Source organism: Poecilia reticulata, chromosome 8 (genome assembly GCF_904066995.2).
Source record: "Poecilia reticulata chromosome 8, P_reticulata-male-v2, whole genome shotgun sequence".
Lineage (NCBI taxonomy): Eukaryota > Metazoa > Chordata > Actinopteri > Cyprinodontiformes > Poeciliidae > Poecilia > Poecilia reticulata.
The window spans coordinates 25,689,011-25,715,212 of record NC_088837.1 but is presented as its reverse complement, the minus strand read 5'-3'; the positions used below and the strand labels follow the sequence as shown (position 1 = coordinate 25,715,212).

General features: G+C 37.2%; 4 protein-coding genes across 5 annotated transcripts in view; 3 read left to right on the top strand and 1 right to left on the bottom strand.

Annotated features, from left to right (window-relative positions):
* Positions 1–1,830: 1,830 nt before the first annotated feature.
* Positions 1,831–9,772, top strand: tsen54 (TSEN54 tRNA splicing endonuclease subunit). The gene is made up of 12 exons (XM_008416542.2): positions 1,831–2,149; positions 3,382–3,540; positions 3,646–3,709; positions 4,601–4,684; positions 4,754–4,852; positions 4,925–4,977; positions 5,813–5,914; positions 6,483–6,888; positions 6,962–7,097; positions 7,167–7,227; positions 8,380–8,493; positions 9,402–9,772. Exons 1-12 carry the CDS (start codon positions 2,094–2,096, stop codon positions 9,550–9,552), a joined length of 1,485 nt encoding a protein of 494 aa, XP_008414764.2. The 5' UTR covers positions 1,831–2,093; the 3' UTR covers positions 9,553–9,772.
* Positions 9,773–11,379: 1,607 nt separating this feature from the next.
* On the top strand, positions 11,380–16,395 carry LOC103469055 (5-hydroxytryptamine receptor 3A-like). Its single transcript, XM_008416541.3, has 8 exons — positions 11,380–11,573; positions 11,774–11,818; positions 11,932–12,041; positions 13,753–13,922; positions 14,004–14,164; positions 14,238–14,448; positions 14,694–14,837; positions 15,860–16,395. The coding sequence occupies exons 1-8, from the start codon at positions 11,496–11,498 to the stop codon at positions 16,108–16,110; spliced, it is 1,170 nt and encodes a 389-aa protein (XP_008414763.1). The 5' UTR covers positions 11,380–11,495; the 3' UTR covers positions 16,111–16,395.
* A 3,134-nt stretch (positions 16,396–19,529) lies between these two features.
* LOC103469054 (5-hydroxytryptamine receptor 3A) lies at positions 19,530–24,512 on the bottom strand. Of its 2 annotated transcripts, XM_081610331.1 has the most exons (10): positions 24,409–24,512; positions 23,208–23,309; positions 22,966–23,129; positions 22,240–22,284; positions 22,037–22,146; positions 21,794–21,966; positions 20,764–20,915; positions 20,479–20,689; positions 20,256–20,399; positions 19,530–19,967 (listed from the first exon to the last, which is right to left on the bottom strand). In XM_081610331.1, the coding sequence occupies exons 2-10, from the start codon at positions 23,242–23,244 to the stop codon at positions 19,717–19,719; spliced, it is 1,287 nt and encodes a 428-aa protein (XP_081466457.1). In that variant the 5' UTR covers positions 23,245–23,309; positions 24,409–24,512; the 3' UTR covers positions 19,530–19,716. The 2 variants fall into 2 exon arrangements, with proteins under 2 accessions (XP_081466457.1, XP_081466458.1); XM_081610332.1 differs by lacking the exon at positions 23,208–23,309 and having other exon boundaries at positions 24,409–24,506.
* Positions 24,513–24,590: 78 nt separating this feature from the next.
* slc38a12 (solute carrier family 38 member 12) overlaps positions 24,591–26,202 on the top strand; it is a 44,098-nt gene continuing 42,486 nt past the window's right edge. Inside the window, exon 1 of the mRNA XM_008416538.3 lies at positions 24,591–24,811. The gene's annotated coding sequence lies outside the window, so the exon portion shown is untranslated. The remainder of the gene's footprint in view (positions 24,812–26,202) is intronic.

Here is a 26,202-nt window from a genome sequence, read left to right as displayed (position 1 = left end):
ATGGTCTGAAACCTTCACAAAGTTTTATAAAACTAGCAGCCATTTCAGACACTGAAGTCAAGTTGTTTCTTAAAAATTATTCAGAAATTGAGAAAACTTAGAAACCAGTCTTTAAAATATCCACAAGGTGGAGCCGAAACCAGAATATGCTTCTGCCATTTCTTTAAACCAATATTCCAATTAAATTTAACTTCAACTGCATTTTCATCCCTGCTCTATTGTAGAAAGTTCAAATTTCAGGCTTGAAACTGACAAAAAAAGATTTAAACTGAAAAACTATTTTAAAACTGAAAGAAAGTTTGAAACTGAAATGAAGAGGTGAATCTGAAAAAAATATTCAAAGCAACTTTTCAAAAATTGGAAACTGAAAAACAAGATTTGAAACTGAACAATTATTTTGAAACGGAAAAAATAACTTAAATCTGTTAAACATTTAATAGACTTAAATGTTAAGATGTTACTAACAAACATGCTACTACAAACATGTGTGTACTAGTACTAGTTTGTAGTGGTACTAGTACTAGTTTGTAGTAGTACCTCTAGTACTGTTTGTTAATAACAAACAGAAAATGTTTGGTACGAAGCAAACATTTAGTTAGTACCAAACTAAATGTTTGGTACTAACATTTAGTTTAGTACCAAACTAAACTAAATGTTAGTACATTTAGTTTGGTACATTTAATACCAAACTAAATGTTTGGTACTAAATATAGTTTAATTTTATAGTTTTAGTTTCTATACTAAATACTAGTTTGTAAGCTAATTAAATATTTAGCCTCTTAACTAAATATTTTTATTTGACAGCTAACTATTTAATGTTCAAACTAAATGCTTGGTTCCAAATTAAATATAGTTAGGAAGCTAAATATGTATTTTTGCTAACTAAATATGAAAGCTAAATATGTAATTTATCAATCTTAGCGGTGTCCATTAGCTTGTATTTGCTAATGGTGGATAAACAGGACAATCGTCATCGGAGGCTAAGCTAACTAGCTTGAACGTCACAGGCTAGCAGCGCCACATCAGACTGTTATCGACGTTTCTAAATCCCGCCTCCAGGATCTGATTGGTTGTTTGATCTACGTCATTTATTTTTCACATATTTTCTGACAGTTTCAGCAAATATGTAAAAAAAATACATGTATTATAAAAGTTACATGCTTTAACTTGGCTAAAGTGAAAAACCACACAATGTTCTGTTTAGATTCTTCTTAAAATGTATCCTGCAATCTTTTTGTCGTGATCATCATTTGTGCACGAATTGATAGAATGCAATATTTTGAAATTTACGTACATACAAATAGTATAGAAAAATTTTACCAAACAATATACAGCTTTGTAAAGAGACATGGCAAATACAACTTAAAGAGAACTGAAATTTTCAATGATTTCTTTTAGTTAAGTAAACTATAATATTTATTATTGAATGAATAAAATAAAAAAAATGTAAATTAAATTATAAATTATACCAGGGATAAAAGCTGCAAACACTTTTACACTCTGAAAAAAGATGAAGCAGTGTAGCTGTCTCACAAAGCTGCAATAAAACAACGTAGAGTTTTTTAGAGAATCCAATCAAAGGCTTTATTAGTTGCATCAGACAGAAAACCATGAATTGCTGTAGCGTGTTGTTGAATTACAAGGGAGATGTCCAAAAAGTTCAAGAAAGACAAAACTGTCTTGCATCACTGCTAACCCAGGAGAAAATTCCACTTGAATTTGCTTGTATCTGTATAAATTAAACTTAAATGCTTTCCGTATTCTGTTTTGTGGAGCAATAAATAAAAACTACAACTTTTCAAGCTGCCGGACTAAAACTATTTAAACTAAAACGAGTAAGAGCTTTATCATCTAAAATCTCACACACATTTGATGGTTTTTCTTATATATATAAATTATATTTTAAAATATTTATTTAAAGACATTATACAAACAAAACTCAGAAGAAAAAATAGTTTAAAAACCAGGAAAAGTTTTGTGTGATTTGTCGCCCTCCTGTGGCCGTATTTCTAACTATTTTTATTATGGAACGGGGCGGGCTCTAGGACCCGGAAGAAGAGCAGGAAGCAGTAGCCACCGGCGGACAGACTGTCATGGCGGACCAAAACACGCCAGAAAGCGCAGAAAACTCATTCAATGAAATATTAAGGTTTGTTTCAGTTTAATTACAGTAATTATAAGGTACTAAACACTTTAAAATATTAGTTTAGTCTTTTAGTGGGTGTTTGTCTCAGATTTTCGGATCTCTAACTTTCTCTTTGTCGTCAACATGGTTAATCACATTTCTTTGCAGTGAATCATAATGAAATGACTCATAGTAAAGAGAGTTGTTGTAAATAATAGGAACATATTATTTAGTCACAAGGTGTGCAAAGGTTTTTTCTGTTAAATTTTCTTAATACACCTTGAACTTGTGTAAAATGTATAAATGTTGTGTTGATTAATATTAAGCGTTGCAGTGTTGATATCAGTTGAACATGTAATATTTCATATTTTCACTACTTAGTTATCGACAATAAAACTATTTTTTCAACAACTTAAGGGGAGAAAATGTTAATAATAAGGCTATGAAATTCAATAACATAAATTAGTTTTGCAAAGATAATTTAAAGTGTTATTTTGATCCATAAAGTGTTGAATTTTCAGCGTTTATTTTGAGAATTTTTGAGAATAATTCAGATGCTAATTTGTGCTTCCAGTTTGTTTGAAACAGATGTGATCTTAGAAACTAGATGGCTGTCATAATAATGATCAAACTACTCAACATTGTGATCATTTCTTTCACGCATCTCTGCTGTATATTTCCCACATTTTCACCGTTTCCTTGAAGTACTCAATAAAAATTAGGTTTTAATGGATAAAAACACAATGTAAGGCGCTAAAAGATTAAGAAAACATTTGTTTTGTATCCTGAAAACTAAAGTTGTTAGCTGCTTTCATTTTAAATATTTAATAAATGTTTTAGAGAACATCTGTTGCTTCTACATCTTAAATGTTCAAATCAGCTGTTATGTGCAGTAATACTGATAAATTCTGATAGACTTTATTTCTTGGAAGAATTAAATTAAAGTCTGGGAATGACACATCTTCTATTATTTATTTTTATGATTAATTAAAACAAAAAATCTCTCTTACATACATTCAATCTTGTGGTTCTTAATGCAGAAATCTACCAGTGCACTTAATGTCAATGTGTTTTTATTAACAAATAGTTAGCATTGCAGTTATTGTGCTATAAAAATCAGCTTTAGATAGAAATATCTGAGCCAATCAGCTTTCTGGCAGTCTGTAGGTTGCACTTTGTAGCTTTTGGTGAATTTGGTCTGAAACAGGAAGTTGCTGTGGCTGAGTTTAGTTGTTCTGTTTGTAAATAACTTGCAGCCCATGTGAGCTGTTTGCGGCCCGGTCCAGGAGCCATAAGATCCCGACCCGAGGCCAGAAGGATTTCTGTCCAGATGACTCGGAGGAGCAAAAGCAGCGGCTGCAGCAGAGCCTGGATGAACACTGGAGCCTCATTTCAGAGGAGCGGGTCGAGAGGCTGTCAGTGAAACACCAACTCCTCACTTTGAATCGGTGGCTTTTTGTCATTTTTAGGTGGTGAAAAAGGTTTTGAGCTCAGTTTTGTCTGTTTTTCTGTCTCTGCAGGGGAAACCTGGTGAAATCCATCTGGAGTCCCAGTGAGCGGATTGTGGAGCTCCAGACTCCTGCTGTGAGGTTTTTTAATTTGTCCACCTTTTTGCTGTTAGATTTTGTATATAAAACTATTTTGTACAGTTTTATATTATTTTTTCTTATTTTTATCGTCTTTTATTTGTTTGGCCTGCTCTGTGCCTGAACGTCTCTGTCGGCTGTTTTATCAGCCAGAAACAGAATAAATTGTCTTAATTTTACTGTCTTCTGTTATTTTGAGTAATTTTCAAAATAAGACATTTTCTTTAACAGCTTGTAGTTTACTTTTCTGTTATCTGTTATGTTTACTTTTCTGTTAGCTTGTTTCTCTTTGCTTCAATTTGACTAAATTATCTTTCTTGATCCTTCTGAATAATTAATTTTATTTTGTTTTCTGATTTATAAAAGCATTACTTCCTCAGCTTATGTAGATTGATTTTCATTTTTTTTATTTTGGGAGTTATTTAATATTTCAGTTTGATTTTTTTCTTTTAATCTTCCACAGTGGTATTTACTTTTGAATAATTTATTTTATTCCTTATTTCTACATTTTCTTTTGTTTTTAGATTTATTTTATTTTAAGCGTTCTTGATTTTGTATTATTTTATCTTTAATTAATACTCAAATTTTATTTTATTTTCATTTTATTTACTTTTCTTTTAATTTCTGGCAGCTTTTGTTGCTTTTTAAAATATTGTTACATATATTTTTTATTGTTTTTTTTGCCTGTATTGATGGAAACGTAATTTTTTCTGAAAATGTAGTAAATTTTGAGATTTTTTCTGATGTTATTTAAAGTTGAACAGTCGGGGGGCAGGGGACCTAAAATGTAAAAATCATTTCAGATTTTGCTATAAATTGTTACTTTATTATTTCTAGAAGCTAATAATACCTGTTTTGTTTTTTCTTGAATATATATGATCTGTTTCAGGGGAAGTTTTGGCAGACGATGGGTTTCTCTGCAGAAGGGAAGCAGCTGCTCCTCCCTGAAGAGGCGCTCTACCTGATGGAGTGTGTGAGTGTGTGAGGTGCTGCTCGGGTTTGGCTCTGCCGGCACCTCTGGCTGACCGTGTCTGTGTTTCAGGGCAACCTGCAGGTGTTCCACCAGGACCTGCCGCTGTCCATCCAGGACGGCTACGAGGCGTTCCTGTCCTCAGACTCTGTGAGCCTGCAGCAGTACCAGGTGCAGTCATGACTCTGAACGCTGCAACATCCACGTCTGCGCTGATCTGATCGCTCTTCCTCTCCATCGAAGGTGTTCGGTCATCTGAAGCGGCTCGGATATGTGGTGCACAGGTTTGACCCCAGGTAACAGAATCTGAAGGTGGAAACGGTTCTGCTGCTTTGAAGTGTAAAAAAAAAGTTAAATCTTAAAAAATCTATTTAGGATAAAACTGCATTGTTGATTTTAATGAGTTTCTAATGGTTTTAGATCTTTAAAATACAAATCGATTATTTTTGTAATCGATTAATCTGACAATGAATCATATTCTATATATTTTTATTGTAACCACTTAATAGAATTATGTTAAAAGATGCAAATAAACAAATAATTCAGAAAATATACTGAATTATTGTAGTGAATTAGAACCAGGTGAAGTTAAAGAGTTTTGGGTCAAACATGTTTTAAAACAAAAGTTTTTTTTTTTATCTTAAATGTAAAATGCATATATATTTTTGAGTGTAACTACTACTCTAAACATGTTGTTTATTCATGACATCAACTAAATTAGTTGATGTTTATTTCAATAATCGATTGATCATGATTAATCTGATTAATCTTTTCAGCCCTAAAGAAAATTAATTTAAAGCAGAAATGTTTTATCTTTCAGTTTTAAGTAAGTTAGTGATAAAAAACAAAACATTTACAGCCATTTTAATGAATTTAATGAGGCCCAATAAGGACTTTATTTGTTGTAATCTCAAAAGTTGAATATTTTTAGGCATAAATTCAGTTTTGGTCTCAATATAGTGGAGGTAATTTGTTGTAGATGATTAAAAATAATCATATATATGGTGTTTCAGAGGTATATTAATGTGTGATAGTGGAATTATTGTTCCTAAAGTTTCTGCTTATTGATCTTTTTGGTTCTGCTGATCTCCAGGTTTCAGGCTGATTGTTTTTCTTTCTGCTTCCTGTCAGCGCCGAGCCGTCGCCCTACGCCCGGCAGCTGAACCTGCCTCGGTCCCGGGACCGCGGGGCGAGGCAGCTGAAGAGGAAACGCAGCCCGACGCCCACGTCCAGGTCAGACAATCAGTAAAGGAATCGATTATTAGTAATCGATTACTCTGATCATTTACTGGGGGTCAATTTGTCTCAGTGTTATTCATTCAAACAAAAACTAATCTCAATAAAGTAAATTAATTGTGTCAAAACTATTGGAATCGTAATGAAATTTTTTATTTTGGAAAAAAATGTTTTGTCTAAAAAAACATTTTTTTATTCGAATAAAAAAATGTTTTTTATTTTTTTCTCTTGAAGAGAAAATGTTATTTGCAAAACATAAATTTTTATTTGCTCATGTCAGAAAAGTCTGTATAGTCTAGCTAACGATTAATCAATAACTAGAATAATCGTAGAAAAGAAGCAAATCAAAGTAACAATTTATACATTAATAAATAACCTAAAATCAAAAATAATAAACTATAGATTAGTTAACAACTAAAATATTTAAAAAATAAAAGGACTAATTGATTAATTAATAACTAAAATAATTATTAGTTGTAACCCAACTTGAAGAAGTTGATTAATTTACAGTTTAAATTGCGACATTTTAAATGTTTTTAAATGTTTGTTTTTTCTGTCGTCTCAGTAAAACAGCAGCAAAGTCTGAGGCTGAGGAAATGGAGGAGGATGATAAACTACCTGAGTCCCACCTGGTGACCTCAGCGGCGCCTCAGACTTCCTCCTCCGGCGCTGCAGGTGAAGTCCAGGCCAGGACCTGGTGGCCGGCGGATGTTCCCGAGCGGCAGGCGGGTCAAAGGTCGGCCCCCGGTTCCCAGCGCTGGGACTTCAGCTCCATCTGTTTCCCTGACCTGGGCTCCGCCGGCCGCCTGGTCCCGCCGGACGCCTCGCTGCTTCCCGGCGGCGTGACGCCTGGCGTGTGCGACGTCGCCCCCTGGATGCGGAGGATAAACCTGCGGAAAGTGAAAATGTCTGTGAAGGAGGAGGAGAGGGAGAGACGGCAGCGGCGGCGGGATGTGAACAAAGACAGAGAGGTGAAATCATCCAGACGGAGGGATAAAATGTGAATGTTTCCCGTTTCTGTGGGAGTAATTCTCAGGTCTTCAGGTCCGGAGGTGCAGAAACTGGGCCGAGTACCACGAGCTGATGGAGCGGCGGCAGGCGAAGCGGCAAGGCCGACCCGCTCACTTATGGAGCGGGGAAGTTCAGCCTCTACACGACCCGACTCGACCCATCTCCACCGGTGAGTTCTGGCCGGATCCCAGGATTTTCTCCTCCTGGTTACAAACTGAGATTTTCTGTTTCATTTCAGCGGAGCTGCTGGAGAAAATCAGCGTGATCAAATCGACTAACCTGCTGGAGGGAGCAGCCAGGTACCACGAAAATACGACTTTAACGGACGTGATTAGATGCTTTTATATCGTTTCAAACAGTTTGACAGCTTTTACTAAGGGAGGAGCCATGTTAGGATGTTGGAGGAGCAGGAGTTTCTAAAGAGACGGAAGTCAAGGCCTTAAATTAACATTTACTTTAAGTACATAGAGCATTTTTATAACAACTGAAGGTAACATAGTTACATGATTATGCTATAAATTTCCCCTTTAAGATCCTGCAGAGGAGTCGTGCAAAAACACAAAATGTTTGGTTTAGTTCCAAAATATGTTAATGTTCTTGAAATAAGGAGATAAAATTAGGAGCTCGTTTAAAGTCATTGATTAAAAATTGCTTTCACTAGTGGAACTAGTACTAGTACTTTTAATTCTATATTTTTTCTAAGTTGCTACTTTTTTATTCATTAGTTAATTTCTTAAAAACAAATTACATTAAAAATTTAAAATCTTTTTGTCTGTTATCTGTAAAGGTCTGTGGGTCATTCTCCTTTTCTTTAATTTACATTCATGTGCTTTTTTAATTAGTGGGCTTTCAAAAATCAATTTTACTAGAAATAATAAAATGAATGTAGGAAAATGTATGCTAAGTTAATTTTATTTTTATTTATTGTCGTATTTGTGCCAAAATGACATCAGATATTTTTATAAATAGAAATCTTACCCCATTTATCCCACATATAAAGACTTAGTTTTATTTAAATTTAACGTTTGATCATGAAACTGTATTTAAAAATGTTTTATTTAATTGCTAAAGCCAAGCTCCAAACAATATATGTGTAACTATAATTTAGACTTACAGAAATATTAATTGAAGATAATTCCCATTAAGGAATTAAGGATTAGCTGTTAAATCAGCCCAGCTCTGTGCGTTTCGCCCACATTATTATGCTTTTTAATAACAAACATGACCTTCCTGTTAAACGCAATTAGCCGCCATCAGCTCCGAGTCACCTCTGAAAGGAGACGATAAATCAGATGCGAGCCCGTCCCGCCGCTGTCACAGTTTACGATCTTTAATTTCCAGAGCCATAAAGATCCGGCTGCAGCGTTTTGTCACCGTGTGCTCCGGTGAACGCCACTGGTGATGAATTGTTGCATCGCTCAGGAGAAATGGATGTCCCTTTGTCTGGTCAGGTTCAAAGGTTCGGAGGAATGGAGGATTTGTTTCAATGTTTACCAGCCGGATTCGGTGGCTGACTTCAAAAAGAGCAACCCGGGCAAGCCGTACGCCCGCATGTGCGTCTGCAGGTAAGCAGCGACGGCCTGAGTCATCGTTTACTCAGGATCCACCTGCAATAAAACAATCAACACGATTTTTATCACATCCATTGTTGTCGTTCCGGTGAAAACAATCGATTAAATCAGAGGTGTCCAAAGTGTGACCTCAACAAATGGAGCTGATGCAGATGGAGACTTTTTGTGTTTCTCTTTGTGTGAGATTTTCTAATTTATATGATAAGTAGAACATTTTAGGCACAAAACAAGTTTTCTGTTAATAGCTGTTTATTAAGTTTTTTGCTTTAATTTTAATGGCCGAGTAATCTCCGGATTACTCGGCCAGACTTTTCACACTCTGCAACATTTGCTACATTTTCAGCTGCTGCTGTTCAAACAAGCCAGGCTAATTGAAAAATCTGTTCCCCTCCTCACCTGTGGGGGCGCTGTGCCAAAAACTATGCCATGAAAACCCCTGAAGAAGGGCGCAGCTTCCTTTTTCACAACATTTAAACCAAATGGAATCGTGTCAGATTTTAGCGGTTGGAGGATTTTAGTCTTTGGCTAATGATCACGAGCCGTTTCTCCTGTTAGCGCAAGGCTAGCACGTTTGTTCTCATTATATTTACCCAGAATGCCCTGCGCTGAAGTCCACTTCCTGCATTTTGGATCTTTCATTAATGCAGAACGTTAATTTGTTGCTGAGCAGGTGAAAAGAAAATTCTCAATAAAATAATTTTGCATTTCTTAACTGAAAAATAAATAATCGTGCTTTTAACTAGGTAATTTTGACCCAGGGTGCTAAAAGTTTGGACACCACTGAATTAAACCTTTTTGTACAAAAAATGTTAAAGAAAATGTTCAGTATTGTCTGGTTTTGTCTGTCCAGTTGCTGATTAACTTCCTAAATGTTGCAGATTGTGTTTCTTCCTCTGTTCCAGTTTTGACGGTCCTGTTCCCGATCTGCAAGTCATCAAGCAGCTTTCGTTTCAGAGTGGCGACGTTCCCGTCGTTTACGCCGCCGTGGATCACGGAGACATCTCCTTCTACACCTTCAAGGACTTCCAGCTGCCCAGGGACGTCTACCCCTGAGATTCATCCATCCGGGAGTTTTTAAACCTTCATGAGCTACATATGGAAAAATACAAACTTTTTCAAATTTTCAAATGAAACAATTTACCTTTTTTCCACTTGTACCAAGAAACCTATAAGGGATGCAAATGTTTGCCTTGTTCTTTTGTTTTTGTGCCAACAGACGATTAATATAATGAGAATCACCTGTTTTTTTATTATTAAATCATTGTTTACCTTACCCTAAATTGTAGTCTATAATTAATTTCAAATTAAGCAACATTTTCAATTTGAATAACATTTTTGCTGCTAGATTGTTGAATGTGAGCTCGACAACAGAGATTTGTAATGTTTTTAATGTGTTATTTTGGTTAATCTACCATCAGAAAGTCCTGATCATTCATGGAGCTTCTTTAAAAACGTGGACTGTGGACGCCGACATTAGCTTTAGCTAATGCTACATTCTTAACATTGAGATGCTATTTTAGTCTTGAATAGCTTCGCTGATCAGCTAAATCTTTTTAGTATTTACATGAACTCAGCAATAATCTTTTCAGCGTCAAATCAGATTAGTTAAGAAGCAAAAATTAACCCCTAGTCGACCAAAGAGAAGCGGTTTTGGCGACCGTCGCTGCTGTTATGCGTCTTATTAACGGGCGTACCAGAAACACACAATAAAGGTTCCGGCTCGGGCTTGTATGTACCAAAAAAAACCCAATTGATTACATTAAAATTTGAAACGTTTTAAACATAAATTCATATGTTTCAAAGTTAGCCACATTTTAATTATTACTAGTAATCGAATTAAAGCCCTAAATTTTCTGTCCCCCTTTTTAGTAACGTCCTTACAACAAATGTCGAAATGCACTACCATCGATTCTGGTAACCAAAAAACAAACAAGCAAACAAAACAAAAAAAAAACAAAACGGTAAAGGTAAGTTTGTGTTGCAGTGTTGTGCAAAATACCGCGGTTCCACAGCTACAGGGGGTGAGGAAGAGGAATTATCTTTATGAAACTGTTCAAGCATTTCAACTTATTGCAGTTTCTAACCAAGCAGTAATCTGGTAATCTTTTGATAACCAGAAAGTAAGGTACTTCTTATAAAGTAACTTGCAAGTACTGTAACACCACCCTCGGAATCTGATAGAGTTATATTTGTTTAGAAAATAAAGTAACTTTGCTCATTTCAAAAGACTGACCTGTAAGTTCTGAGAAAGTACTCCATAATTAAAATCTGAAAGGTAACTTGGAAATTTCTTAACATTCTTGAAAGGTTTCTGTTGAAGTTTCAAGATGGTACAAACTATTTTAAATTTAAGTTAAGAAACCAAATGTCCACAAATATTTATCACATTTACAAGTTGTAGTTTTTATTTGCTTTACATCAGTTTACATCCGTTTAAAGCGTTAAGTGAACAATAATGTAATATTTATCTATTTAATTAAAGCGCTCTACAGTTACAGGCCACTTAAGCTTCATTATCTGAATAAAAACCTCCCACATGGTGTCAAACTCAAATGTTGACTTTTTCCTGCAGCTGCTGGAGAACAATTGAAATGCTTGAAGCGTTTATTATTTTGTTTTCCTGTAGATGAGATGAACAAACAGAAGATGAATTTAAAAGGCTCCATCAAAGCCTCATTTGCACTTTTTTGTTGCTGCGTTTATGTAAGCAGCTTCCCGGTTTATAAAGGTTCACTCAGTTTGAATTGAACTGAAGGGAGGAGGCATGGCAGCTCTACGGATATTTGCTTTTATGATATTTGCTGGTACGTCTGTTACTTAAAGATGATTATATTGTAAATAGGAATCAAGAGACTGAATATGTTTTGAGTTTGTGTTCAGGTCTGGATTTTGTTGTCTTGCGTGCAGCAGGTTTTTGCAGCAGTCTGTCTTCAGATTGCACATATTATGGTCTACTGGAACACCTCAACCTGACTGCATCAAACACGGGTCTAGAAATGATCCGACCTGTGAAAAACTGGACCACCACCACCAAAGTGGACATTGAGATGGTGCTGTATGGCATTTTAGGGGTTGTAAGTTTCCTCTCTATTTGTTTCATTCAAATGTTTCATTTAGCCAAGTTTTCCAAATAGTTTTTACATTTATTTTTAATTTAATGTATTTATTTGATTTGGACAGTACATATTAATCAGTGTAAATATGCTGGAGTTACCACAATAGCTAAATTATATCACAGGTTTCTTTGACATATATAACGTATTGATATCTGCAGGATGAAAAGTCCCAAACTGTCACAAGCCACATTTGGGTCACGAAGGTAAGATTTTTCTCTAAACATTTCATTCAATCTGATGAAATGACGTTTGTAAATGGAAATATATTCATCTTTACTAAATTGTAAGTACAGCTCAGCTTTTGTTTTTTCTCAAGTATTGGACAAATGAATTTCTAACGTGGAATCAATCCGACTTCTGCGGGATAGACGAGGTTTCTGTTCCCAAGGAAAAACTCTGGATCCCGGAAATAATCATTCAACAAGAGTGAGTGTGTGTGTGCGCGTGTACTTGTATATAATGCATATTGAGGACCCTTTTCATTGACAGAAAGTACGGAAGAGGATTAGGGCCACTGGGAAAAAAAACCAAACAGTTCTGACTTTAATCTCAGAATTCTGAGATTAAAGTCAGAATTCTGAGAAAAAAGTCAGAATTCTGAGTTTAAAGTCAGAATTCTGAGAAAAAAGTCAGAATTCTGAGTTTAAAGTCAGAATTCTGAGTTTAAAGACGGAATTCGGACTTTTTTCTCAGAATTCTGATTTTAATCTCAGAATTCTGACTTTAAACTCAGAATTATGACTTTAAACTCAGAATTCTGAGATTAAAATCAGAATTCTGAAATTAAAGTCAGAACTGTTTTTTTTTTCCAGTGGCCCTAATCCTCTTCCGTAAGAAAGAGGTCATTTGTGGAAAGTTTTAATTTTCCTGGTTGACACTTTTTTGGGAACCAAAATGGCAACTTTTGATCAAACGATCCAAACTAATTGAACAACCTGTTCCCCTCCCCACCTGCGGGGGCGCTGCACCAAGAACCACAGAAGGAAACAACACAAAACCCCCTGAAGAAGACGTTGAGCACAACATCCTTCTTCAAAGTAAATAAAATGGAGTTGTGTCAGATTTCAGGGGTTGCAGGATTTGTCTCTTTTCCTCCCGCTATCGCTAGACCAGCGCTTTTGTATTTCCTTGTTTCTGAAAATGTGCCATATAAATAAAATTACCTTTACCTTTTGTTTTGGTTGTATTTACCCAGAATGCCCTGTGTGTTAGCCTACTTCCTACTTCTGGAGCGGTTTCTGGTCTGCTTGATATTCACATATGGATTCAATCCGCACCAGAGTTCACTTAAACAGAACCCAGATCAAAGTTTGCAGGCACACCAGACTTTGTTTCTTTGGTTTGCATCAGAGTTTGTTTGCAGATTCGCACCTCACCAAAACAAACTAGACTTTCTAGGCAAATGAACTGGAGTGTGATTAAAGTGGATTTCACGTGTCTGGTGTGAATTTAGTTCTGGGTAAATACAACCAAAACAAATGTGCTAGTTTTGCGCTAGGAGGGAAAATGGCTCATTGTCTTTTACCAAGGCCAAAAGAGAAATTCTCAAACCTCAGATTTTTGTTTACATTTGTGAAGATGAAGTAGTTCTCAGTGTCTTCTTCAGAAGTTTTTGTGTCATTTTCTTCAGTGATTCTTGGTGCAGCGCCCCCACAGGTGAGGAGGGGAACAGGTCGCTCAACCCTTAGTTACTTAACTGACTGATTTTAAAAGTAACTTAAATTACAAGTTACTTTATTGGGTTCATTCAACAGCTGCTGCCTCAACATAAAACTGACAACCAGGGCAGCATTTCCTCTCTACATCCTGTCCCACTAACTTCAACTCTCACCCACTTCCTGGTTTTGCACCAAAGTCCAGCTGTTGTTGTTTATATGTGCATTTTAGTTGCATTTGTAAAACTTTATGCAACATTAAAACTGTGTGCAATGCATCTGGTTGGTTTGAATGGCTTTTTAAAAGCTGCTTTTTGTGTTTCCTTTTGTGATAATATTATTTAACTGACAATCTAAAACATGTAAGTGTGACAAAGGCAAAAATAGAAGAACTGTGAAAGGGGAAATGCCTTTTCACAGCATTGTATGCTGCATTAGATGTTATCTGAGTCTAAACTAGCTTCCTCTTCTGTTGCCTTCAGTGCGTCTGATGACGGCAGCATCCATGAAGATCCTTGGGTCATCATGCGTCCCGACGGTTCTATGTTCACCTTCCTCCGTCAGAGGCTGACCTTCACCTGCCGCTTCGACCTCTACAAGTTCCCCTTTGATTCGCAAGTTTGCAACATCACATTTATATCCATGAACACAGGTGGTAAAACACAGACTGTCAGATTAACATCCAGGATGGAGTCAGGAGGATGAATTAAAGGTTCTTCTGTCCTGTGCATAGTGAGGAGCTTGGTGCTCGGATCAGCCATAAACGGCTCGGTTCTGATGGTCACATCCACGCAGTTCATGATCACTCAGGGAGAATGGGGTCTGAAAGACATCGAATTAGTCAGTGGTAACATAACCAACGGGTGGAGATATCACAGCACACTGTCTTACACCGTAAGAACACATCCACGGAAAGTTTGTTCATTTTCTGTAAGTCCATCTGACCCCAATCTGCCGTTTCTTTCAGGTGACATTGGACAGGAAACCGTTTCTTTATGTCATAAACTTCATCATCCCGCTGGTGTACTTGCTGTTCCTGGATTTGGCTTCTTTTTCCATCTCTGTGGATTCGGGTGAAAAGTTTGGCTTTAAAGTGACTGTGCTGCTGTCCATCTCCGTCTTACTGCTGATTCTGAAGGACATTTTACCCTCGACAGAAGTAGACCTGCCGGTGATTGGTGAGTAGAGGCCACACTGCAAAAACACAAAATTTTACAAAGTATTTTTGCTCGAGTTTCTTGTGCAAATATTTTAGCACACTTGAAATTAGACAGAACTAGCTTACACGTAAGCTATAAGAGCTTATAATTTCTTAATTTTGACAATAGATCATGCAGATGGAAATTGTTGAGCTCGTTGTAATTTATCGTGTGATTAACTGGTTTATTGCCTGCACAGCTGTATTAAATGCCTGTTTCTCCAGCCAACCTCTGCGTCGCAGTGTTCACCTTGGTGTGGCTCAGTGTGCTTGAATCCATGCTGGTGAGCTTCCTACTTAACCTGGATCCTTGCTGTGATAAAGAAAGTAAGAAAATCTACATGAAAAAGGACATCAATGTTCACAAAGGTATGTTCTTAGTGAACGTTTCTTACGAACTAAATTTAATAAATACAAATAATTTATTCACACAAATAAGACCATTGTTGAAGTTATGAGACAGGTGAGGTGTCTTCACAACTGATAGTCTGTCAGACTTGGTTTGATTTGGGTCCAAACGTCATCATCTGCTCCTCCTCCAGCTGCTGTGGTTCTGAGTCAAACCAACCAGTTCCCCTCCGGGCCTGTGGGGGCGCTGCACCAAGAACCACTGAATGAAACGACATGAAAACCTCTGAAGACTCTGAGCGCAACTTCCTTCTTCACCAAATGGAAACCAAAAATGGGTGGGGTCAGATTTTAGAGGTTGTAGGATTTCTATATTGTCTTTGGTTAAAGAGCATGAGCCATTTCTCCCGCTAATGCAAAGCTAGCATGTTTGTTACCCAGAATGCCCTGCTCTGTAGTCCACTTCCTGCTTTTGGAGTGGTCTCTGGTCAGCTTGCCGTTCATAAATGCATTCAAACCGAACCAGAGTTCACTTCAACCAAACTGAGGTTGAGGTTTGTACTAGGACCAGAGTTTGACTACAGTACACAGCATTCTGGGTAAATTCAACCAAAACAAACGCTCTAGTTTACCGCTAGCCACTAAAATCTGACTCCACTCCATTTCTGTTTCCATCTGGTGAAGCAGAAAGTTGCTCTTAGTGTCTTCAGAGGTTTTTGTGTCGTTTCCTTCAGTGGTTTTTGGTGCAGCGCCCCCACAGGCCAGGAGGGGAACAGGTTGCTCAAAGAGTTTGGATCATTATGCAGTGTGAAAATTAACCACAGCAGCTGGAAATTTAGTTCCCCAATTGAACAGAGTCTACCAGACTATCAGGTGTGAAGAGCTTATATCAGAGATCTGCATCTCTATTTCAAATCTCTAATGACCTAAATAAACGTTAAAAACAGTCCTAGTTGTAGGCTAAGAATGCAAACCTGTACTATTTGTATTTAGAGTTAAATTATCACATGAATGTTGATTAATTATATTTGAATGACTTAAAGAGGCCGAAGAAGAGAATGGACAAGTTAAACCAGAGCAGAGTTTTTTCCCTCTGGGTAAACTCGGGGATGTCGAGCTGCTGAAGCTGATCCTGGAGGAAGTGAAGGCCGCTCGACAGGAAGCTGGCTGTCAGAAGAAGCCCAGATGCTACCGAAGGGTGGCCACAATCATTGATAATCTCTTCTTTGTTGGATATCTTTTGACTTTTGTAGCATTTGTGATGCATATTTGTTTTGGATGGATGAATCTTTGAATTTTTATCCGGATTTTCTTGACAGTTTTTTCTGCATGCAATGATATCTGACAGTGGATATCGCTAAGTCTGTTTTTTCCTTAAAGATATGCATGAATTTAAACATCAAATGACATTTTTCCTCATACTTTTACAAGTTTTTCTCTTTGTTTGACTCACAATAAAATGTTACACATATGGAATGTAAACCTTGTAATTTACTTGAAAGCCAATGCAGACATATGTACACATGATGCAAAAATAATTAACATTATTAAACCAAAGTAATAAAAAATATTAATTTAATTAAATGTTCAATTATGCATTTATTATTTCACTTGAATTGTGTGTAATAATTTGCACCAAATGTATGTTATTGATAACTCAGTAAACAATAAAAGTCACATAGATGCAAAATACGTGGAGAAACGATGTTCTGAAGACAAATTGCTCTGAATTAGATCCAACTCTTAGTTGGTAAAATGGGAGTAATTTGTATATTTCCTATTATAAATCTGAGTCTGTGGCTCCATTCTTGGGCCTCATTTTTCAAAATCTGCATGTTTCACCTTGTAGAGGCTGCCGAGTAGCTCTATATGCTGATGACGACTTTATTTACCTGCCAATTCGATCCATCAGTCACTGAGTGTTTGTGACTTTTATAAATCAATCAATCAATCAATCAGATTTTATTTGTATAGCACATTTCAGCAGCAAGGCATTTCAAAGTGCTTTACATAATTAAAATAAAAACAGCATGTGACATTAAATAAACAGTGAGAAAGAGAAAGGGATTTAAAAAAAAAACAAAAAACATTAAAACATTAAAACCCCTTTAGGATTTCAGTTAAATGCCGCTTAACTGGGATTCTAACCCTCAGGGCCTTTAGTCAAAAACACCGTTTGACAAGGATTCCAACCTCTAGGTTTTAGTTGAAACTCCGTCAACTGGGACTCTAAACCCCGTAGAACTTTAGTTAAACGTCGTTTAACTGGGACGTTTTCCGGGGGGCTTTACATAATTAAAAAGTAGAAAAGAAATAAAAAGAAATTAAAAACATTAAAGACATAAAAACATGGAAGACATCAAAACCGGCACTCTAACCCTAATTTAGCCATAAGCAACTCTAAACAGGTGAGTTTTAAGTTGAGATTTAAAGGCTCTCAGTGTTTCAGCTGTTTTACAGTTTTCTGGAAGTTTGTTCCAAATCTGTGGTGCATAGAAACTGAATGCTGCTTCTCCTCGTCTGGTTCTGGTTCTGGGGATGCAGAGCAGAACCAGAACTAGAAGATCTGAGGGGTCTAGACGGTTGGTACAACAATAACAGATCTTTAAGGTATTGTGGTGCTAAACCGTTCAGTAATTTATAAACTAACATCAGGATTTTAAAGTCTATTCTCTGAGCTACAGGGAGCCAGAGGAGGGACTTTAAACCTGGTGTTATGTCTCTATCTTCCTGGTTTTAGTGAGAACAGCTGCAGCAGCTTCTGGGTCAGCTGCAGCAGCTTCTGGGTCAGCTGCAGCAGCTTCTGGGTCAGCTGCAGCAGCTTCTGGATCAGCTGCAGCAGCTTCTGGATCAGCTGCAGCAGCTTCTGGATCAGCTGCAGCAGCTTCTGGATCAGCTGCAGCTGTTTGATTGATTTATTAGTCAGACCTGTGAAGACGCTGTTGCAGTAATCAATGCGGCTAAAGATAAACGCAGGATGAGTTTCTCTAGATCGTGCTGAGACATCACTCCTCTAACCCTGGAGATGTTCTTCAGGTGATAGAAGGCCGACTTTGTGACTGTCTTAATGTGGCTCTGAAGGCTCAGGTCAGAGGTCATCACTACTCCCAGGTTTCGGGCTGATCGCTGGTTTTCAGTTGTAATAACTGAAGCTGTGCGTTGATTTTGGTTCGCTCCTCTTTAGGTCCAAAGATAATAACTTCAGTTTTGTTTCTGTTCAGCTGGAGAAAGTTTTGGCACATCCACACATTGATCTGTTCTAAGCATCTATTCAGTGATTGGATGGGGTCAAAGGTCACCTGGTGACATCGTGATGTAGAGCTGTGTATCATCCGCATAATTGTGGTAGCTAATCCTATGTCCTGTTATAACCTGAGCCAGTGGGAGCATATAAATATTGAAAAGAAGGGGTCCTAGGATTGAACCTTGGGGTACCCCACATGTGACCTTTGACCTCTCTGATGAGAAGTTTCCGATTGAAACAAAGAAATCCCTGTTCTTTATGTAAGATTCAAACCAGTTGAGCACTGGACCAGAGAGTCCGACCCAACTCTCCAGTCGATTCAGTAAAATGTCCTGATCAACACTGAGGTCCAACAGAACCAGCACTGTGGTTCTCCCACAGTCTGTATCTATATGAATATCATTGAACACTTTGACTAGGCCGTCTCCGTGCTGTGGTAACCATGGAAACCAGACCGGAAGGAGTCAAAGCAGTTTGTTATTGTTAGGAAGTTATTTAATTGTTTAAAAACAGCTTTTTCAATAACTTTGCTGATGAATGGGAGGTTAGAGGTCAGAGGTCGGCCTGTAATTCTGCAGTAGTGATTTGTCCAGATTGTTCCTTTTTATCAGTGGTTTGACAACTGCTGTTTTCAAAGCCTGGGGGAAAACACCTGAAGAGAGCGATGAGTTACTATTTGGATCAAATCATTAATGACAGGCAGGACTTTCTTAAAGAAATGTGTGGGTAGGACATCCAGACAGCAGGAACTGGAGCTTAATTGACTTATGATTTCTTCTAGGGTTTTATAATTTAGTAGTTGAAATTGGGTCATTTGTCCTGTATTTGTTTTGTTTGGCTTTGGAGTGGATGTGCAGATTAATCCTCTGATCTTTTTAATTTTCTCTAAAAAGAAACTTGAAAACTTGTTGCAGGCGGCAATAGATTGAAGTTCAGGTGGTAACGTCATAGGAGGGTTTGTGAGCCTGTCAACAGTAGCAAATAAAGCTCGAGCGTTGTTAATGTTTTTGTTTATGTCAGACAAAACAAAACGCTAGTCAGCGTGTTTCCCGTCCGGAATCACGCTGACTAGAGGATCGTCTTGAGAATTTGTATCATCGGAGGCACTAAGAGAAGAAAATGAGTGAATGTCTCAGAAATTTCTCAAATTTGATTAGAAAATGAGAAATTGTTGCATCAGGATTACATTTTTTTTGGATGGATATTTATGTTATTAAGAGAGGTCACTAAAAACTAAATCTTTTGTTGAAGGATTTTAAAAATATTTCTGATGGTCTATAAAGCAATGAAAGGTCTGGGGATTTGATTTATGAATTTAATTGTTATTCACTGTGTTCCTAAGCTTCATCATCATCAGTACAGCACATTATGTGTGAATGGTGTAATACAGTAAGACTTGCATTGCATTAATTTTGTATTTATTGACCATAAACTAGAACCCTGCGAGGTGATTCAGGTTTATTTACAAAAGCAACACACATGCGAAAGGCAGAAATGTTTTATTGTCTTAACTGATAGAAATTTACTCTCAAACACAAATTTGACATTGGGGAAACGAAACACAGAATCAGCTACAGTGCAGCGTTGACTGACTTTCCTGGACGTTTGACACAGCGTACTTTCTGAAAGCACTGGGAGAAGTTTCAGAAATTGGTTCTAAATGTTAAATTTCCAAAGACTAAATAAAAAAACCTGTGAAAACACAACAGTGGTAAAATACAGGACAAAGAATACAGAGTCAAAGATTTTAACCCATCTAAGCCTGTTGGACTTTTCCATGTTTTTCTGTGTTTCTGGGGGTTTTTGACCCGGTTTCGTTCCATCCATGATGAATTTCGGCAGCCGTGGATCACCAGGTAAATCCAGCGGACTGTTATTCTCCTCTGGTTCATCTGTTCCTGCAGATTCTGTGAGAAAACATGCACAGAAACGGACCAGTTAGAAATGAAATAATGGAAATGTTTGTTTTAAGAGCAGAAGCGCCTGAGTGAAGATGCTCAACACCTTCTTCACATCTGACAACATGGTTTAATGTGGGACGGTGGGGGGCTGGTTGACCTTTCATGACCTCTGGACACATTTATTAATATCTTTAAGTTGATTGCAGCACAAACAAACACAAAACACAGTTGTGTTAGATTTGAAGAAGGTTTTGGGTGGTAACTCCACTCAGGTAGCAGAAACGGGAATCGTACCATTTCGGTTATCAGCTTCTTTCACTTTGACGACCTCAGCATTTTGGCGTTCCTCACCAACGCAGCAGGCCTTTAACTGGCTGATCAGCATCATCTCCAACACGTTGATCCACACCAGGGTGAAAACTGAAACACAGTAGATGGCTGGAAGAAAAATAGGGATAAATGTTGGTTTCTGTTTGGTGACGGATGCAGGAATTACAACGAATCTGTGGCTTCCTACCCATCAGCGGCAGAGAGTCCTCAGTGGACGGTAAAATGTCTTTAAGAATCTGCAGAAGGACGAAGACGGACAGCAGAATCGTCACCTTGAAGCCGAGCTTCTCGCCGCTGCTGTCGCTGACGAAGAACGAGGCCAAATCCAGAACCAGCAAAAACAACAAGGGCAAAATCAAGTTGATGACGTAAAGAAACGGTTTCCTCTCCAGGGAGATCTGAAGAAAACAGAGTTTTATTTTAAAAAACAGCACAACTCCTGCTGGGATTTGATCAAAAATAATCGTCTTACCTGGAAAACAAGTACACTTCTCTGAGCGACAGACGTGAAACTGATGCTTTCCATGCTCACCAGCTTCCATTCCCCCTCAGTCAGCATGTTGAGACCCGACAGCTTCGTCAGGGTGGAGTCGTCGGTGGATTTTACCAGCTTCAACAGACTTTCTGTCAAATCATAAAAGATTAATTAATTCATTGGTTAATATAATGTCTGTCTTTCTAAATTTCCATCTATATTTCTCTCACCTTCTAAATTATTTCTTTCCAAATGTATTTTTTGTTCTTTCGCTATTTGTTTCTTTTTTTCTTTCTAAATTTCTCTCTTTATGGGAGATTCAAATATTTATCAAACATGTTTGAAAGATTCAAAGCAAAACTCCAGGTATGTTTTTGATGAGGGATAAACATGATATAAAGCTAAAAAAAAAAAAATCAATTTTACATAATTCCTTTTATTTCTACTCAGTAAAAATGCCAGTGTTGAATTAACACCCAAAAGTGTCTATATGTGTCCAAGTCAGCTAGTGTTAAATTCAACAATACAGAGTGTCACATTAACATTTACAACGGTGTTAGTGTTAAAATACATTAAAAGTAACACCAGTGTAGTGTTGATCACAAAACATAATGTGTTAAAAAAGTCAATAATTGACCCACAAGGTGTCAATATCAATCAAATCCAGTGGAAAATATTCAAAACAATACACAGAAATGGAAAGTTTAACTTTTTAAACCCATTTCAGTTTAGACCAATGTTAATGTAACAAAAAAATTGGTGTCAATCTTTTAACACTTTCAAAGTGTTACTTTGGACACATATAGACCCTTTTGGGTGTTAATTCAACACTGGCATTTTTACTGTGTATCTTTAGAAATAAAACTCTAAAAGGCTAAAGCTTTGTAATTGTTTTCAACATAAGAATATTCTCTTCATAAATGTCTTTGTTGATGGTTTTGTGCATCTGCACCACGTTTATAAACCCATGTTGATGTGGGGTTGAAATCAGGACATAAATCTGTATTTATTAATTTATTTAATTTACTGTCATAATTCAGGGATGAAAACGTGATGTTGCAGGTTTGGGTGTCAAACGGGAATCTGAAGAGGTTGAACTTGCAGATGAAGGTCAGCTGAAGCCGTTTGACCACACCGACCTTCCCGTCCGGAAACACGCTGACTAGAGGATCGTCTTGAGAATTTCTATCATCGGAGGCACTAAGAGAAGAAAATCAAACCAGATCATTGAGCCGTGGATGTTTTATTGATTTATGTTTTGGTAACTTACTCCTCATGTATGATTATATCTGGAACCCAGATCATTGAAACTGGAATGGTCAGCATGTTTATCCCACAAAACTCAGAGGAATTCCAGGTCAGATGTTCATTTGTCCAATACTGGAAAATAACAGGATACGAATAAGGAAAAAAACCTGAGCAGTTTAATCAAAATATGACAACAAAACTCAATAAAATCATTTATTTTCTTACCGATTTGACATACATGTGAATTGTCACAGTTTCAAGCTTCTCATCCTGGAGACAATATGAAGAATATTCAACACAAAAACTGATTTTAGGAGCTGCTGCATTATTTTCACAGCTCTTTCATGGGGGGGTTCAGCTTTTTTTGATGAGTAATGACAGCAAAAGCCATAAAAATCAGGGTTTTCCAAACGTTTTGTCACATGGCTCAAAGTTGTTGAGTAAAAAATATTCCAAAAGAAAAGAAATAAAACAAAATAAAGCAGAAAAGGAATCTGGTTTTTAATTTGTTTTATATAAAAAGGATACTACACTGCAAAAACACAAAATCTTAAGATTTTTGCAAATATCTTAGCAAACTTGAAATAAGACAACCTGACTTACAAGTAACTTTTTAGCAAGAGGCTTGTTTAAGTGAATAATTACTTAATATTGATGATAAAGTATACTGGTTCCATTGGTAGGTTGTTTAACTTATAACGACACATTTCTCCCTTATTGTAAGTTAATTTATCCTTTCAGTTTAGCAACTTTAACTATCATGGAAAAACACCTCTGCAATACCTTTACTATACTGCATGGTAGATTTATATTTAACATCAGTTTTCAAATTAAATTAACCTGAGTAAACAGAAATTTAAAAAAAGTAAATGTATTTTATTCCCCTCAAGCTAAAAATAAGAAAAACTTTTTGGAATAATAGCATAAGACAGACAGATGATGAAGACTCACCACGTCCAAAATGCCGCCCAGAATCATTTCCAGCTGAACCTCTGTGGTCGTGTTCCAGTTTTTCACAGGACGTTCAATCTGAAGAGCGCTATTTGTCGCATCCAGGTTGAGGTGATTCAACAGAGGAGAGTAGGAGCAATTTGAAGCCTGGCTGCAGGAAACACCTGAAACCAGAAATATTTTCCAAGTTAGCAAGCTTTAAAACATGATTAAATATAAAAGTTTACGCTGCAGAAGCTCACCGGCTAAAGCCAGAAGAGTCAGAGTCAGAGCTGCCATGACCGTTTGCTTTCTCCTCAGTCTGAGGGATTCTTTACAAACTATCCGGCTATTTATGAGCACACCTCAATAAAAAGTGCAAATATAAAATCAATGCATGGATTTAATGGTGGAACATAATCTGCTTTGGTTGTGTGTTCAGGATGTTTGATCAGCCGAATGTTTTCTTTGTTCATCTGCAGCTGGTCAGCAGGAACAAAACACCTGCGGCTTTTTAATTTAAACAAACCTTACATATAGTTTATACAGAGGTCTGACTGAAAACTAATATGTGCAGTTTTCACTGAAAACATTACACTCCAATAACCCCGGGACAAAACCGTTCAAAACTGTATTGATAGCTCAAGCTTTAAAAATCAGGTGCTGCTAATCAAATTAGAAAGAAAGATTATTTACAAATAAAAAATATTAGGACAGCGGTCAATTCCCTCCAAAATCAGACCATGTATTGCTAGAAGAAATTATTTTAAAAAAGCAGCTAGCATGTAGCATGTCAAAGTTTAGGACACAACCATCAGATGAAGACTGAAGAAAGATGGCGATGGTTTCCTTCCTCTGAGAATAGAAGCAGAACTTTACTATGCAGAGCTGCATCTGAATGAACCTCAATATTTGCAGAAAACCAAACGCATCATTTCAGCTCAGAGCCCGGTTCAACCCAAATAATTATCATTATTAAACGTCAGTTTGGGGCTGCAGAAAATCACTACAAAGGCCACAAATGGCCCACGCTCTTCACTTTGGACACCACTGACTGAAACTGGAATATCACAGATTATTCTTACTGTGTTTTAATTTGTGAAATCCCAGTATCCTAATGGTTTGCACCCATGGAAAGTTGTTCAAACAACAAATGTTTTAAAATAAACATCTAATAGCAAATGTCGATTTAGCAGTTTTTTCAGTTTTTACAATAGTTGAATATGAACAGAATGATACTGAAAACACCTCTAATGTTTTCTGGATCTAAATTTGTTTCATGTTTTCTTTATTTTAAAACATGAACTAGAAATTTATGGTGGTTCTTTAAAATTTCTGTCTTTTTAAAGAAAATAAGTAGTGAATTAATAATAATTTAAAACATTCAAACTCCAGTCCTCTGCTGTCCTGCAGTTTTTAGATGTGCCACAGGTACAAAACACTGGAATAAAATGGCTTCATTACCTCCCTCTTGTGTAGATCAATACTCCAGAGCCCTGCTAACGACCTAATTATTCTGTTCAGGTGGTGTAGCAGAGGCAACGGGCCCTCCAGGACCGGAGTTGACACCTGTGAATTAGTTACAAGCTTTTATTTTGGAAATGTTCGCCGGAAGTAGCTGTCATGCGGAAGTGGGTCAGCTGATTGCTGTGATAGGCGCTCAGCTGGGCTCAGTCTCACAGCCTTATCAGTCCGTCAGGATGTGCTTTTATCTGTGTTTCTTTTCGGCGTTTCCCCCCTCAGTTTGAAAGCGGAGCGGCTCATGTTGGCTGCCGCTCTTTGGGCCCGTTTATTGGGTTAGCTGGCAACAAGTTACCGCTCGGAGCATCCTGCTAGCCTAGCAGCTAAATCAGCTAGAAGACTGGAGGTGAGTGTGTTTACTTTCTGTCTCTGTTGACACCAGTGAAGACACCTGCAGAACAACCTTAAACATGTTGTGTTGGAACATGATTTAATTAATTAAATTGAAATTATAAGAGCTTATATTCGCTTTGATGCTAGACGCATCGAAATCTGATGGGTAAAACAGGCTTTTCCGTAGAAATTACTGCAAACGCATAAAAATAAAATAATTTATATTTCTATCAATTTTATATAGTAGTTTCATTGTGAAACGGAAGTAAAACATTCAAATTAGTTTGTTCCTCTGTCAAAACAACTAAATGAACGTTAAGATTATATTAAGTTTCACGCTGGGCCACAGCTGATGTTTTTATTTTATTTTTTATCAATGCGTGTTTTGCAAACATTGTACTATGTATAAAACTCATTGGGCCATATCAGGTGAGTTGTATCTATTTTGGGATTTTTTTATGAATGTAAACAATTGGATGTTACACTCTATAAAAGTTTAGGCACCTTTTTTAATCTTAAATTTATTTCTAAATATTTGGGTGTTTCAGTTTGCTATATCTAATAACTGATGGACACAGTAATTCAGTATTAAAATGAGGTTTATTGGACTAACAGAAAATGTGCAAGGTTTCTTTAAATTAAAATTTGACAGGTGCAAAACTTTGGGTAGCCTTATTTTATTGATTTAAATACTTTTCACTGACTTACTGAAACCCAAAATTGGTTTGGTAACTTCATTAAGATCTGAACTTCATAGCCAGGTGTAGCCAATCATGACAAAAGGTATCATTTCACAGGTGTTAAACTCCAGTCCTGCAGGGCCGCTGACCTGCAACTTTTAGATGTGCCTCTGCTGCACCACCTGAACAGAATAATTAGGTCGTTAGCAGGACTAACTGATCTACACAAGGAGGAGGCAATGAAGCCATTTCATTCCAGTGTTCTATACCTGTGGCACATCTAAAACCTGCAGGACAGCAGAGGACTGGACTTGAACATCCCTGTATTTGAATCTCCTCTGAAGAGTGACATCATGGGTACCTCAAACGGCAAAGATTGTTCAACATAGTCGCTTAGGGGAAGGATACAAAAAGTTATGAGATTTCAGCTGTCAGTTTCCACTGTGAGGAGCATAGAAAGGAAACTGAAGACCACAGGGGCAGGTCGTCTTATGCTCAGATATGGCAGGCAAAGAAAAATATCAGAGGCAGAGAAGAAGAAGAATGGTGAGAACTGTTGAGGACATCCCACACACTGCCTCCAAAGACCTGGAGCATCATCTTGCTGCAGATGGTTTCACTGTTCAACAATTTGGTGCATTTTCCACAAGAAGAAGCTGTATGGGAGAGTGATGCGACGGAAGCCTTTTCTGAAAACACGCCACAAACAGTCAGCTTGAGGTCT